Here is a 15668-nt window from a genome sequence, read left to right as displayed (position 1 = left end):
GCCAGAACGGCCCCCCCGCCCCCTGCCCGCCGCGGCGCGGCTCGGCCCGGCCCCTCTCCGCCCTGCGCCCTCTCCGCGCTGCCGCCTGCTACCGGCAACCGGGCGCGGCCCCCGGCCCGGCGGTGGGGCAGCGGCCCCCGCACCGCGGTGGGGACGCGCGGGTCGCTGTGTCCGGCGGAGGGGGGGGGCGGCCCGTTGGCAGCGGCCTCCCGGCGGCGGCGGCGCTCGGGGTGGGGCGGGCGGGATGCTCGGCGTCGCGGGGCACCATGGGAGAATCCGCGGGCGCCCGGCATGGCGGCGGCGGCGGCGGGCGGCTGAGGGGCGGCGGTGGCGGCGGGGGTCGGCCATGGTGTCGCCGGCGGCGCGGCTGGTGGGGCAGGGCGTGTGGGCGGCGCTGACCGGGGGCTGGTACCACGACCCGGAGCAGGGCGCCTTCACCAACAGCTGCCACCTCTATCTGTGGCTGTTCCTGCTGACGCTGCCCATGGCCCTGCACCTGGTGAGACCCGGCCCGGGGCGCGGCGGGGGGGCGGGGGGGCGCGGGCCCGGCCTGGGGGCGGCGGGGGCCTGAGCGCCACGGGGGGCACCTGGCTTCTGAGGGCAGGGGGTGGGGGTGTTAAAAGATAGGTCTGTCCCGAAGGATTTTGTCCCTAAAGGTTAACGGTGGGTGCGTTAGTCCGGGGCTGGACCCCTTAATCCTGCTGAGGCAGCTGGTGGGGCGCCTTGGGAAGGGGTGCAACGCCGGCCTCTGCAAGTGCTGCACGGCTGTGGGGACGTTAGTTCGAAAAAAGCTCTTGTAGAGACATTTATTCTCCTAAGTCTGCTCCAGCCTTACCTGCTGAGAAGGGTAAATAGATGGAAAAATCCAAATAGCACATCATTAATATGCCTTGCTGAATGTCACTGGTGAGTCACGTGGCTCTTCGTGACATGCAGCTCTCTTTGTGCTGAAAGTTAAATGTTGCAAATAAATAATTTTAATATCTGGAGTTCATTGCCAGACTTTAAGATTATTGTCTTTGAAAACTTGAAACTTTTGCTCCTTTTTTGTGTTTTCCTACTGTGTGAGAAGAGCTTAAAAGCGTGGTTTGCTGGATCATTACGTCTATTCATTGGTGTGCTCTTTAGTGATTATAACTGAATATTGCTTCCACTGGAAAAAGATTCCATCCTTTTGGTTCTCACAGTGACTCAACTAAGTTCTGTAGATTTTTTTTTTTTGTAAAATTTCTGAATAGGTCTCTTCACCCTTCGTGGTCAGACATTGGCCTGATTTTTCAAAGGAGCATTCATGAATCCCTCTGCAATCCCAGTGAAAGGCAAATCTTGTATTTTTAAAAACCAGTTGGTATACTGTATTTTGTGGCGTGGGCTGTAGTGGATTCCTATAAGCATGGCTTAACATGGAGTTAATGAACTGATTGATAAGGCCTGTTTCCTATGCAAAGCACCAAGAGTCTTACATTGTAGGATTTACTGTCAAAGTGGGTTTTGTGATTCAAAAGAAAAAAAAAAGTAAAGATTAATTTTTTTTTCAGTTGATGCATGCATCTAGAAGAATATTTATTTCCTTGTGGGAAACTTCTGTACTAATAGCATGGAAGAAGGCATGCAGGGTTGCACAAAATAGCACTGGATACAAAGGTTTTATACCACAGCTACAGTAAGAAAAGACATTATTTAACGGGAAGGGGAGAAAACCTAACTTATCTACTGAACTCTGTTTCTCTCTCAGGCTTCATCTTTGCCTATCTAGGTGGACTTGCTTTTTCTGCAGACTGGCCAACTTTATGATGAATCATCTGGTTAAATGTAGGACTTGTGTTATTGAGCTATATACTGCTATGGGAATGCTTCATCCTTGATAAGAATAATGCATTTATTATGCTGGCTGCTTGAGAGTAATGATGTCCTTAAGTATTTGTTTTCTTGCTTATAAGTAGTTGTGGTTTGTAAACTTTGTGCAAGACATGCATTCTTGCCACTCGGACACTCGAACCTGCTTTTTAACAGGAGGTTTTCTTTGGGCAGTTTTATTCAGTAATGTTTGGGGCGATATTTATGTTACACTTGACACCAATAGTTTTGGATTCAGCTAAAGCACTAAGTGACATTTCTTGAAATGGCAAAGTCAAAACAAGTCAGAGTGCTACTACTTAAAATTTTGCTTTGCTTGGGATGATATCTTAATCAGACTTTTATCAAAGACAGCCTCTCTGAAATGGTTTGATTTGAATGAAATGGCAAACCTCATCCAGCTGTTTTTAGATTTTTTCACACTGGCTCAGCAGAGACATGCTGACAGTAGTGTCGGGAAGCTTATAGTATCAAGTTGTGTCTGTCGTGTGGATCGAGGATTTCACTCTAGCTTTGTCAGCATAGCTTACTTTGGTACTAATGGTTCCTTTATTAGCTTCTCCACCTCTGAAAATGTAGATCTGTATTTCCATGTCTTCCTTTTCTTTCTCACTTATCCTGTGTAACAGTAAATATACAATTAAAAATATACATTGGATATTATTTGGAGCATTGCTGGTGTTAAAATCAACTTTCAAAATTCTCATGAGATCTCTTCTAACTTTTCCATTTCAACTCTCATAGTAGGTTAAGAATTAAAGTTACCTTATTCCACCAAAAAGTCCAGGGTTCCCAGGTGTTTTGTGTACAAAAATAGTGGCAATTGTTATGCAAAGTCACTGGGCTGAATTCAGCCCCAGTGAAACACCAGTGACACAGAGATGCAACCTTGGGAATGCTTGTACTATAGCTTATTTTACAAGCCACAAGGGAATGTGCATCCGCGTTTTGGTGGGTCCCCAGAGTGGCTTCTTGAGTGTTTCTTCTGCCTTGTGTTGGATAGAAAGCCCTTGAACTTACAGGGTTGTTAGTTCTTACGCATTAGAACTTCAAATTATGCTGTGATAGAAGTATGATGTGGCAGTATAAGGGTGTGGGCACATAAATTACTCAGAGGTAAACTGTAATAAAACTTGCAGTGTGTTAACTGCTTCCTGTCCCATTTGGCCACACTTAACCTCTCTGTAAAAGTAAGGATATACCTCCACAAAAGAGTGGTAAGCTACACTGTACTTACTGTATTTATTGTGTGGTAGGATGCACACTTACAACTGAATGTACACCTGGACTTTTGTTTGCTGCCTGTTTTCCTGTGTTTTATACTGTGCGATGGACAACTCCTTCTTCTTAATGCACCTAAATTAACATAAAAATATTTCTCTTTGGCTCTAATATTGTAATTCCCACTCATACCCCTGCAACCCTGAGGTAGTGGCTGGCTGCATGTTTTATTTAGTGGTTTCCTCATTTGTGTTCTGTAGCACCCAAGACAGTGAGGCCCAGGTGCAGCACTGTCTTGCTTTAGATGCATCAGGTGGGATACATCTGGGTCTAATTGACATTAGTAATTCAATCCAATTTATAAGGTGTGGTATTTTGTTCAGAGGTTACACACCTTTATATGAGGAGGTATGTACTTTAGTCACCTCTGCCTTTTTGCTAGTTGAATAACATTAGTAGACATGTGGAGAAGAATTTGGCCGTTCTCTGGACGGGTGGAAGCCCCAGCACACCAGCCTGTATTTCTGCCTGAGACCCCACACTGTTCTGGTGCAGGGTATAACAACGGAAGCTACTGGAAAACAAAAAGTACATTATGGTAGAGTTTTTAATTGGGCAAAAGGAAAGAAAGCTAGAGTTACAGCTTCTACAGAAACCTGTGGGATGTCATGAAACCTGCTTTCTAATGAATTTGTATTTGTGGATGGGTTGTTTTCTAGCTTCTAATAAGATGTCAGCACAATCAAAGCTTTTACTGTCATTCATTTTACTGTCATTCAGAAGGTCAGAGAGCTGCATGGGTTCCTCTCGTTAATGCAGGAGGGGTGCTGCTGTGACCTTGTCCCAGTGGGGTGTATTCTCTCAAAGTGAGTTGAAAGTAGCCAAAGAATTAAAAAGTTACTCAGCAGAGGGGATGGAGAGAGATGATGAATACACAGACACATGGTGTAATTATAAAACCTTGTTTCCATAGGAAACCAGGCTAATTATAACTATAGTGCATCAAAAGTGAATCTGTCATATAATTCTTTAGTGGTCTGTAACTTAATTCCTCCTTAGCTCAAGCAGATTTGATAGCTTTTGCCTGTCTGTGCCTGGGAACACCAACCACAGTCATATGACCTCGCACAAGAAGCCTGATTCAGAAAATCAATTGCTTTCCATTCTCAGCTTTATCTTTCGCTTAATTCCTGTTCATGTGGGCAGGGAACAAGCTGTTGGCTTGTACTAAGCTTGCCGTGAGATTCAGAATATTAAGGATGCACTGGCCGCCTTATAGATAGGCAGGCTTGGGATTGTGAGCATGCATGGCATGTATACAGGGGGAAGCACTGTGTAACTTGGGCAGATGGGCAGGGAGGTGACAGGCAGGCTCGGGCACAGCTCCGGTAGGTCTGGTCACAAGGCAGGGATGAGGACATCCAGCACTCAGCACTTGCTAAAACTGGCCCTCTTTTTCCACTTAGAAATCTAGGAGCTTCCTTTGATTCTTTCTTGTAGCGTGCTCTGTGCGCATAGACTGCACTAGTGGAAGTCTATTTTTGTTGTGTCCTCTTGACATTATTCATGTAATATTTATTAAGGTTTATGAACATCACTCCTGGAGCACTTTTCTAGTGACTCATTCTGACTTGCTATTTCATAAGTGGTCAGCCTGTGCTTTTTAGTTTATAGTTGAAGAGATTCCTTGCGAAGTGGACAAATCTTTTATTAAACAAATCATTACAGATAATTTGCTATCATTCTTTGTGAAACCAAACTATTTTTAACTTGTATTTTGCAAATAAATTAGTCATAAACCACAAATTCTTCAGCCTCATCCATCAAACCTTATACCCGGGGAGCGTGGCCTTGCAAACTGATCCTGCGGCTGGCCCGGATTTGCTAAAAACCTGAAGGGTATGCTTAGTGTCAATATATACATGGTATTACAAAGTACTTTTAACAGACTAAGCCTCAACTTGTAGAAAGTACTGTCTTTCTTGTCAGGGACCATTAGTAAGTAGTACCTACATGATAAATAGCTTCTCCACTTTTGTGCAAGAGATTCTTTGTGTATGAATCAGAATAGTCATAAAAAAGGATTTGCCTGAAAATTTTCACATGTACATCTTGAAGGTATGAAGTCTCACTAAGCCAAAAGCAGCAGCAGAATAGCAACCCACTGGCTTGTAATAAACACAGAAATGATTCAACATGTTCATTTCAACTCCAAGATAAATGCAGTGACTTGTTTTAGAGATGAAGCAAGCATGCTGTATTCCTCTCCCTTCACCTGTGTGGTCAATGTCGTTTATTTATGAATTTGAAAAGAATTCTGATCTTTCATATCCAAATGTAAAAGACTTGGCCTGCAGTGCTGATACTTAAAATGATAGCTTTAGGGCCAAAGTAAAGACCGTTCTTAAAAATAAATTTCGGTAGGCTTTTAGCAAATCCTGAGCATTCACAATCTTCCTGGTTTTTTGTTTGTTTGTTTGGGATTTTTTTGTTTTGTTTTTTTTTTTGTTCGCTGCTACAAATTGTGCAGCTACAACAATGCTCTGTTTAAAAAAACCAAAAAAACTGGGAAGAGGTTAAACTCACTGGGAGACTGGAACTGGGTGACAATACATAAGGGTGTTCCATGACTATAATGGTAAAAGCTTTGTACCTTCAATTATAACTGCAAGTGTCTATCACTATGATTTGCCCTTTACTGTAAGGAAGTATTTACATATTAAAATGTTGTTAGTATGTTATGTCTGTGGAAGAACTTTACAGACTATAGTTGAACTGTAATTAATTTTAATGACTAAGAAATACGGTGCTTGTCACAGATCAGCAAACACATCACAAACAGCTGCAAATTAACAATTATGAACTTCAGAAAAAGAACTCAAAGATGCTGCCTCTCCAAATGCATTTTAGTCATTTGCTTTGACTAGTCCTGATTAATTATTTAAAATTCTTCAGCGGTAAAGATACTTGGGAACATGTGAAGTATTAGAAAAAGGAGATCAAACTACAGGATTTTACTGTTAAATTGTAACTGAGAAGCAGAGTAAGATGACAGAATATTTCAGAAGGGTTTTCCTGTTTGTGGATAACTAATGTTTCATTTTGTGTCTGTATTTTTGTAAGTTCATAGTTTAGGAAAGGCTGCAGCTACATTATCCTGGGAATGCAGTATTTGAAGAGGGTTTATGAAGTTTGTCAACTGGGAGATTTTACTGATTTTGTTAAAAAATAAATAATATCCACAGCTAATCAAAAGAAGAATAAATCTTGTAAAATGGTTTGAAATTTGAAGGAATGCTTAGACCTTTTTTGTGAGCAGAACTCAAGTATACTGGATGAAATATTACTTGTGGTTATAAAACTCAGTAGAGGTACAAATAATAGACAGTAAGGAATAAAGAGTTTGAACATTACTTTAAAGATTTTAGTAGTTTCTTCTCAAAATAAACTGTTATGATTATGTCTTTATTATTTCCTTCTGTAGGCTTTTCCAGCAAATGCAGTTACAGTTTTTGTGTACTGCAGCTCGGTGACAGTGTTCTTCACAGTAATAAAGGTGATCAGTTACCGCCTGCACCTTATGTTTGATAAAGGAGAAGTAATTCAACAAAAGCTCTCCAGAAAAAATGGAAGACAATGTAAAGATACAGAGGTTCCAAAAGGAAACACGGTTCAGCCCTCAAATCATAGGTAAGGTTTTCATTGCACATTGCTGGTATGTTCTGTAAATGGATGAGTTTGCACCATGGTCCTACATAGCAGAAACCCCTTACAGTTAGTTGTGTGAGGAATTACACTTTTAAAAAACTGCCTAGTGCTTTTCTTTTTGGTGGCTGCAACATGCTTGTGGTGGAGCAGGCAGAGCTGCACCTGAGTCAGAGGTCAGGGGAGTAGCTGGGCACAGTGAAGGCAGCAGGGAGAGACCAGTCTGGGAGGTGCTACAAGGTCCTGGAGAAAACCTGGGAGAAGTTTTCTGGGGAAGCCGTAAGTGTTTGCTATTTCCTTTTCCTGCTGTGCTTACCTGCTGGAAAGAGGAAAGGAAGTGGTATGTACCCGATGCTGAAGAAAATGCTATAATATCACAGTTTTGAAACCTGAGTTCATGTTGCCTCTATGTGTTTGTAGTAAGCTCCTTCTCAATCCAGCCTAGATGTGCAAGTTGCTTTTCCCCCTTATGTTTTATTGTGACTGCCTATGATGCTTCTGTGGTCCTATTCATGAGGAAAGCTGGAACCGCTTGTATTTCTCAGGGTTTTTTGGTAGGTATTTACAGCCTCCCTACTGAGGAACCAAGTGCTATGTCTCTGCTGCAAATAAACAATCAAAGTCAATAAGGCTGCTTCCAGGTTGAGCTGCTGTTAGAAGTAAAAATAGTATTGGGATAAAGACTAGTACTGACATTTTCCAGATTTATGTAATAGGTAGAATATTCCACTGTACACTTTTTGGAATAAATGGAGACCTCTCTTGCTGGTTTTTCAAGATTAAGTCATACAACAAATGAAGCTGGCAAGCGGCTTCCAGTGTTCCCAAGCGTTATGACGGATGTGAAAAATGCTGAAATAAGGTATATCCAATAGTGATGGCTGCACAAAAATGTCCAAAGTAAGTTTTAACCATGTAGGTTTGTTACGGCTACCAGTCAAGCTTCAACAGAGAGCTCTGCATAAAAGAAGTTGGGGTATTTTTCGGTGCATTTGCAGTAGCTGCTGCTAGCTCTGTGCAAGCTAAGTAGTGTCAAGATCATTTGTGTACCTCTGTCCTACTGGTCTTCTGTGCCTTTGCACATGCACATCTGTGCTATGCTCCTGGCAGTGAGATTGCTGGGAGTGTCAAGGTTTGCTCGTGTTGAGGCTTTTCTGAGAAATGCGTCTTATGTGTATCACTGACCATACAAGGTTTTAATTTTAGGTTGGGTGATGCCTTTCAGGCTCTTTCTCATTAGTTTTCACCAGCCCACAAAGCTACTTCCTGTTTACAGATGTCTGATACAGTTATTTAAGAGGTTCATCAGTTGTTCTAGCCTGGCTTATTTAAACAGAACCTCATTGTCTTCCTGTTCACTGGCTGATGAAATGACTGCAAACTTTCATTATTCTGCCTTTGTTCTGGCTAAGAAGTAGAGGTAGATTCACTTAAAACTTGCATGTTAAATGACATAACTGTGCCTTGTAGGAGGTCCTAGGCACCACAGTCCATTATTTAGGACTTGATCAGAAAATAAAGAACTTAGTATTTTGACAAGATGGATGACAGAAGTTTTTAAACAGGCCCTGGTAGTTGATGGGCTCGTTGAGCAAGTTTTTGAAGCCAGCTAACTACAAAAAAATCGATGGAAAAGTGACTGAGACCCTGAGGTAAATAACTTTATAGCTTGTATACAGCTCTAGTGTTTTAAAAATAAGGCTTTTGGAGGAAAAACCCCCAAACCTCACAAACAAACAAGCCCAAACCCGTACTTTTTGTCATTTCACTATAGTTTTGTTTTTGTGGTTTTTTTTTTAACTGAACTTTTGTTGTGCTAAACCAACACATGTTCTCACTCATTAGTAAACCTTGTGTGAAAATACTTGCTTATATCCATGGAAAAGCCGGTAGAAAATAGGTGCATAAAGAGTTGGTGGATAGTTGGATGCATCTACAAAGGAAGTGATCAAGAAGTTGTCTTATAGCATGTGTAATTAATAGTGGATGTATGTTTGCCTTGGCTAAAACAAAAAGAACAACTGTTATTTTGTAGTCTAGTGATTATATTAATACACATTATGTGTTGCATTTTAAACAGTTGTTTGATGAGACGTTTGTAAATAAACAGGCAGTTAGATAAGCAATATGTACAGAAAGAGGTAAAAAGCAAAAGTTGTGAAAGGAGCAGCATTTGACTGTTATGTCTAATGAGGAGCCCCCAACATCCTTTTGTGCCAATAAATCAGTGTGTGTGTCAGGCAGACTAAATGACGTTACGTACACATAGGAAGTTTGAAGATATGTCATATTTCTTATAGCAATGCTCTACTTGAAAAGACACCAGTACCATTTCATACCGAGGGATTTTTATTTATTTATTCAGCAAGTTGTCTTGGTGAGGAAGAAGCTACAAATAGGGGTTATTACAGTATTTTTCAGCCCTCTGCCTTCAGCACTGCAGAGGAAAAACTTGCTGTCATTTCATTGTGGTGTGCTACTTCTTCCTATTCTGTTTATTATTCCTCAGCTTCCCAAAACTCACTGTGATCCTCTGTGGTAAGAAGCATTGCTTTATTTTTCATTTGCTTCCTTTTCAGCAATAACACTGGGGACAATGGTGTCAACACTGAGTCCAACCAAGATGACTCTACCCAAACAATTAATGACAGTTCAAGGGTACAGGCTCTGCACTTGCAGAACTCACCAGAAATGGTTAGTATGTGGTTTTCTGTAGTAGTGTCTTCTGTTTGTGCGGTCCAACCACACAGGGTTTTGTATTGCCAGGTGCTGATCACTTGAAGCACAGGTCTGCCCTGGGGAGGAAGGGTCAGTTCCATGGATCTACTAGGTATACCAATGTTATCAGTCAGCCTTGTCCTAAAGGTTTGGGTTGCAAAGCTGAAACTAGTGTACATAATTCTGCACTTCTAAGGAGTGGGTCTGTCTGCTCTATAGATACCAAATGGCTTTTTTAAATCTCGCCAAGAGCAACTGGTTTTTGTGGCTGCTTTGAAAGAAGGAAGAGGCTAGTGCAATCATGCAATCAGAGCAGCCTGTCATTGCCACAGAAGGGGATCTGCTACTGGAGCATTAATAATATGGTTTTGCATAACTAGACTTATGCTTATAAAGTGAACCCAACACATCTTGAGTATTTGAACAAAGCATAAAAAACATTTACATCTAGGAAATGCCTACATGAGCTTAAAAATACGTGTGTGTGCTGTGCCAATGGCCATGCTTTCTAAATCAATAGCATATGAAGTGATGAAGGGGATGTATGTAGATGTTATTAATGAAAAAAAAAAAAGGAAACACCCATGAGAAGATTGAAGAGTTAAGTATTTAAAAAAATTAAGAAACAGAATAATGCTGTCTGTTATCTTAAGCTACTCCCCATGTATACTGTGATAAAATCTTTAATTATGTGATCCCATGCTATTTTTTCTACAGGACTCCTGCCTCAGTCAGTGCAGAGGATGGTTAGTGATCTTTGAATAAGTAGCTATTTGATACTTCATTGTGTCTTCATATCCCTCCACTCCCACCCTGTGTCCCTATTTATTGCAAACTATTCAAATCCTGGTCCAAATTGGAACAATTTCCTCATTTCCTGGAGTGTTTTTACCTTTTCGTAGCATCTGTATGATTCACAGACATTAATAGTTTTCTTTTATGAGGTAAAATATTTTTCACTTTGTTTCTGTCCTAGCCCCCAGTATTCTGGTATTTGTCCATTCTGCAAAGCCATTTCTTCTTGGGATCTTGTCCAAGTCTCCTGTTTGTGAACATCTGGGTCGGGTCTTGTCAAACTTAGTTTCCTGTTCCTTCTGCCAGGATACCACCGTGAAATTTTAGGAGATAATAATTATTTTCCTTCTGGTTTTGGTGCCTGTTGGACAGAAGAGTGCCACGTTAATTTTTCCCCAAACTTTTTTTTTTCTAGTTTTGTATTTAGGCTGTTGAATTTAGGCTCCTGAAGTATTCTTCTGGAGTATTGTGTTTAGTTTTGAGCTCCTCAGACATTGACCTGCTTATGAGAATCCAGCAGAGGCTACCGAGGTGGTTGAGGAATGAGGTATGTGATGTATGAGGACAGGCAGATGGGATGTGTTAGCCTTTGTAAGGCTAAAAAAACCTCCTTTTGTAAGACTAGAGGAACTACTTACTCCTGTCTTCAGCTTCCTAAAGCTTCCTCTTTTCTCAGAAGTACCCACTGACAGGATAAGAGACAGTGGCTGCAACTTGCAGGCATTAAAAGCTACAATTAGATCAATTAGATATAAGGGTTTTTTGTGTGTTTGGTTGGGGTTTTTTTCCCTTACCAAGAGGGTGGTCAAATACTGGAAGAGATTGTCTGGAGAGGTTGTGAAATCTCCATCTTTGGAGATATTCAGAGCTCTGCTGAACATGGCCCTGAGCAACCTGCTCAAACTGTACCTGCTTTGAGTGTGTGTGTATGGCAGAGGGGATTTGGACTAAATGACCTCCAAAGCTTCCTTGCAAACTAAATAAATCTATGATATAATGGCTCTGTCCTCTAGTTTTCCATTGAGAAATTGTAACCAAGTACTGGAGACCAAACATTTCATTTTAGTGCTTTGGAAACATGTAGCTGGAAAACTGGAACAGACAAAAACACATTCTATTCCTTAATGATTAAAAAAAAATAATTATCTGGATTAGGCCCTGCAAAATGTGTTTTTTTTTTTTTTTAAATCTTACTGTGGGGTTTCTTTTTTCCCCTCCCCAGACATCACACACAATTGCAATGATGCAATTTGGAGCATGACTGTTCTATAACCATCTCCCCCACCCACCCCTTGCATTTTGTGCAAGGTACATGTCCAAATTTCAGTGATGTTAAGCAACTTGCCAATGCTGTAATTAACCTTTAATTAGATAGATGTTACATTGATAGATGTTTTTTCCAACAGAATTTAATAAATGCCCATGCTAATTTTGTCTGTTTCTTTTTATTTTTAGGAGCTGCCAACACGGGAAACTATTGAAGATCTCAGAGGTATCTTGACCTTATAAATCCCTTTAAACCTTTGTTTAGTCATTGCTTGACACAAAAATAAAAATGGCACAGAGGACCCCATGGCAGGTTCTGTTGTGCCTCATGTTAGGAGCGGAATGGAAAAGAATTCCCTAGAGATTTTATTCTCTTGAGCTAACAGACTAAGCTTTCTTAGCTGTAAGCCAAACTGTTTGGGATGTGGCATTTTGGTGAGTGTGCAAGTAGCTCTTCCCATTTTGACATGGGTAGGTGAGGGAGCCTTCCCCCCACGTTCTTGAGCAGCTCTGTGCCTCTGAAGCATTAAACCAGGAAGTTGGTGCTCAGATCACATCTTAAAGCTCTTGAATATCTTCTGACTGTAGACTCCTGTTTCGATTGTTGACCTTTAGCTCTGCAGTGTATACTGCAGCATGCTTTGCTTTCTGTACAGTTCCAGTGCTTGAGGTGTCTCAATATATTTTAGTTTATCTCCTTTTTTGTTAAGGTCGATCACCTTATCCCATGGAACTATTTAGGAATTACACAAAGTGATATAACAAACTTCTGCTGCACTGGCTTTTTTTTTTTTTTTCATCTCTCCCTAAGGGAGGATAATTCTGTAAAACATTTTAGTTTGGATATTAGTTGTTTCTTTAGCTATTTTGATAATTTAAAATAAATAGACATGCTGCTACACGTATCCTGACCTGGAAGGATTCCAGCTTGCTTTTATAGTATTTCAGATGTAGCTAACAAAAAAGATCCTTGCTTAGGAACTGTTTTAATCAGCTACATCATCTGAGCTTCTTTTGTTTTGCTCTGGATCAGATTTTGCTTGCTAAAGATCATTCTTGAATAATGCAAAGTGTTCATGTTTGTGAGACCTAACTCCCATGTGTTTTTTATTAGGTGTTATGGTATTAGAAGACCAGGCTGCACCACCAGTTTCATCTACCTCACCCTGTATCAAAGAAGAGATATTACCTGTTTCTACAGCCTCCGCTTCAGGTGCCACCACATCAGCAATAGTGACAAAACCAGCTGCTATGGAAACATTTTCTGGTAATGGAATAAATGAAAAAGGAGGAAACGGACAGCCGTTTGGACAGCATGGATCCCAAGATATTCTTGCGGACAGAGATGTAGCTAAAAACTTCTCCAATATTTCTTCATCACAGGGTGATGTTCTAAGGACTGGAGTTTCTTCAGAGCCATGGGACAGTGAAAATTCAGTTATTTCAGACCATTTGAGTAACCCTAAAAGCTACAAAAGAGAGAAATTGCCTGATGGATCACCACAGATAGGCTTTACCAGTAACTGTCCACAGTGCAATGCCATTGCAACCAAAGATTCCAAGCACATGGAAGGTTCTTGCAACATTGGTAATACCCATGAGGACCTGGACTGCTCAGACAGTGAGACTGCTGTTGCAGTTGTGGACAACTCTCTTCCTGGAGACCAGCTATGTGAGCCCATTAAAATTGTCATCACAATGAGTACTACACCAAACACCACCCTCAGTGACCTAGCGGGTTCTGTCCACCTAAAGGCTCCGGGAACTGAGGGAGTGAGCTCAGCCCACGAGTCTGGTATAGTTACAGCAGGCTGGCCAAGTCAGCAAACTAACGAACAGCTCAGAATCCCTGTTATCACTTTTGACCTGTCCGATGACAGTAAAGGTAAGGCTTTCCCAGAAGTCAGTGAAAGTGAAAGAACTCCAGAAATTTTAAAGGCAGAGCTGTCATCCAATCAATGCTCTGGCTATGAATCGGGTGATGCAGTAAAAGAGCACAGCAACCCAGCAAATACTCCTTTAGAAACTAACACTTGTTCAGATCCAAATCAGGACAATGCTTCTGAAAATGTCCAGACTGTGGATTTAACTTCTAAGGAAGACCTGCAGAACCTAGACCCGCAGTCCTGTAGAACTGCTCATGAAAAGAGGCACATGCGGGTGCTGAGTGTAGACAGTGGGACAGATGTGCTTTTAAGTAAGAATTTCGTGGAGGTATCTGACAAAGAAAAGATCTTACCAACTTCTAAATCGGATCTAGAAGCTAAAGAAGGTCAGGTGCCCAACGAATCTAACTTTCTAGAGTTTGTCTCCCTCCTGGAATCCATTAATACCTCAAAGGTGAAGTCATCAAATCAGTCCACTGTCAAAATGGAGACAACAAAGGAAAATGGGATTGTTGGAGGTATAATGCATGGTTTGCAACTCTTTTGAATTAAAGAAGTTGTGACTAAGTTACATTATTTATAGCAGCTTAGCCTGAGATCTGCAGTAGGGCAAATTCCTAGAGGAAAACTGGTTTTGCTAATAGGGCCAGTGAAGGGCTGCGCTTGGTGGGACAAGGTGATTCAGTGAAAGTGTGATAGTGTCAGCTGCAGTTCTTTGAATATTTTTATTTTCTTAAAGATATTATTTTGGGAAAATAATGCTAATGTCAGGAAGCGTCTGGTACGTATCTAGTATTCAGTACTAGAGGAGCATGCATGTGGCAGGCCTGGATTGTTCGAGTACCACAAATATGTATAGCTATAGCGTTACACCTGCTTTTGCCCATCTTACCAGGTGCAGGTTGAAGAGTTGTCTGTGTGTGTGCCCGTAAGTATATAGAAATTGTCATTGGAATTGTCATTGGTGATGGTTCAACTTTTAGCACATTCACTCATATTCCTGAACTTCCTGCACAGTTGTGGGTTGGTTTATAATTAAAAAAAAAGAAAAAATAATAATGGGTTTGTTCTCAATAGGTAAGAGTTTTGATTTATAGTGCTTAAAACTAAAATATTTGGGTTTTAAGGAGGAAAATTTGGTGGTGGTTTTCAATGAAAGCCCCCGTTATTTTAATGAAAAATGGTATTTTCCCATGCAAGTTTCCATTTAATCAAAACGGCTTTTACTTAAAAAAATCTCAATCAGCTAGTTTTAAAACCTATATGCAATCCAATTTATAGCTCTTACATAGAAATACCTGGTTTTAATCAGCATTCTCATTGCTGTCACCTAACTCGATGACCGCTTTCTGTTAGGAAGAAATATTGGAAATATTGTTTGTAGTGCCTTTAGCAGCTCTCTAGGCAAAACTAGCAGGACTGTTTCATGAGGATGCAAGGCACAGTGCAGTTGCCAGGTGATGGGTGCAATCGGTTTAGATGGCCTGGGCCAAAGTGAAATAAGACAACCCATATCTTCCCCTTCTCCAAAATGTTTGGTTTACCTTCGATCCTATAATAAGCTGTTCTAAGACAGCCTAAGAGGATGCAGTTTCGATACCTATTTTGCGTGAATGGTAAGAAAATTAATGGTGCTCAGCAGAACAGCTGGGCACTCCTGTTTTACAATGGTATGCCTGTCCATAGACAGACTCTGGGGAGTCTCTGCTCCCCCAGTTCTTTCCTGCAAGAACCTTCCATTACATGAAAAATGCACAGCTGATTTCAAAGTTTGTCAGCTTTTTGAAAAACAAATGTGAAATTTGTACTTTCACCTTGTTAAAAAAAAAATAATTCTTCGCAATGTGTCATTTTGCTGTAGATTCCATTTACCTTTCACTTTGCCTTTCCTAAGTCATTCCTCTTATCTGTCCTGTCCAATGCATTAGAACCTTATCTCATTCCATCTTTTGTTTGTGTCTGTTTTTTCTTTCATTTTATAGTTGCTCCTTCTAGGCTTGCTGCCTCTCTTCTGGTCTGTCTTACCCATCTCTCCTGCCTTCTCAGACTGTTCTGAAGAGCAGTTTCTGTCGTGCTCAGTCGGGTTTATCAGCCTGCCTGGCTGGCTCCACACTGTGCTCTGTGGCTGCCTGAGACAAGTGCTGAACAAGCCTTGCTTTTGACCAGAGCCTGCTCAGCTGAGCCCAGAGAGCCCTGCTAGGTCCCCGGGGTGCGGGGTCA

General features: G+C 41.3%; 1 protein-coding gene across 1 annotated transcript in view; it reads left to right on the top strand.

Annotated features, from left to right (window-relative positions):
- Positions 1-259: 259 nt before the first annotated feature.
- PCNX2 (pecanex 2) overlaps positions 260-15668 on the top strand; it is a 159698-nt gene continuing 144289 nt past the window's right edge. Inside the window, exons 1-5 of the mRNA XM_055713484.1 lie at positions 260-499; positions 6563-6768; positions 9363-9477; positions 11752-11788; positions 12677-13966. Of these exons, the coding sequence (XP_055569459.1) occupies positions 347-499; positions 6563-6768; positions 9363-9477; positions 11752-11788; positions 12677-13966 (1801 nt within the window). The 5' untranslated portion in view covers positions 260-346. The remainder of the gene's footprint in view (positions 500-6562; positions 6769-9362; positions 9478-11751; positions 11789-12676; positions 13967-15668) is intronic.

The sequence above is a fragment of the Falco cherrug genome, chromosome 6 (assembly GCF_023634085.1).
Source record: "Falco cherrug isolate bFalChe1 chromosome 6, bFalChe1.pri, whole genome shotgun sequence".
Classification (NCBI taxonomy): domain Eukaryota; kingdom Metazoa; phylum Chordata; class Aves; order Falconiformes; family Falconidae; genus Falco; species Falco cherrug.
The sequence above is the reverse complement of the archived record's forward strand: the minus strand, read 5'-3'. Positions and strand labels throughout refer to the sequence as shown.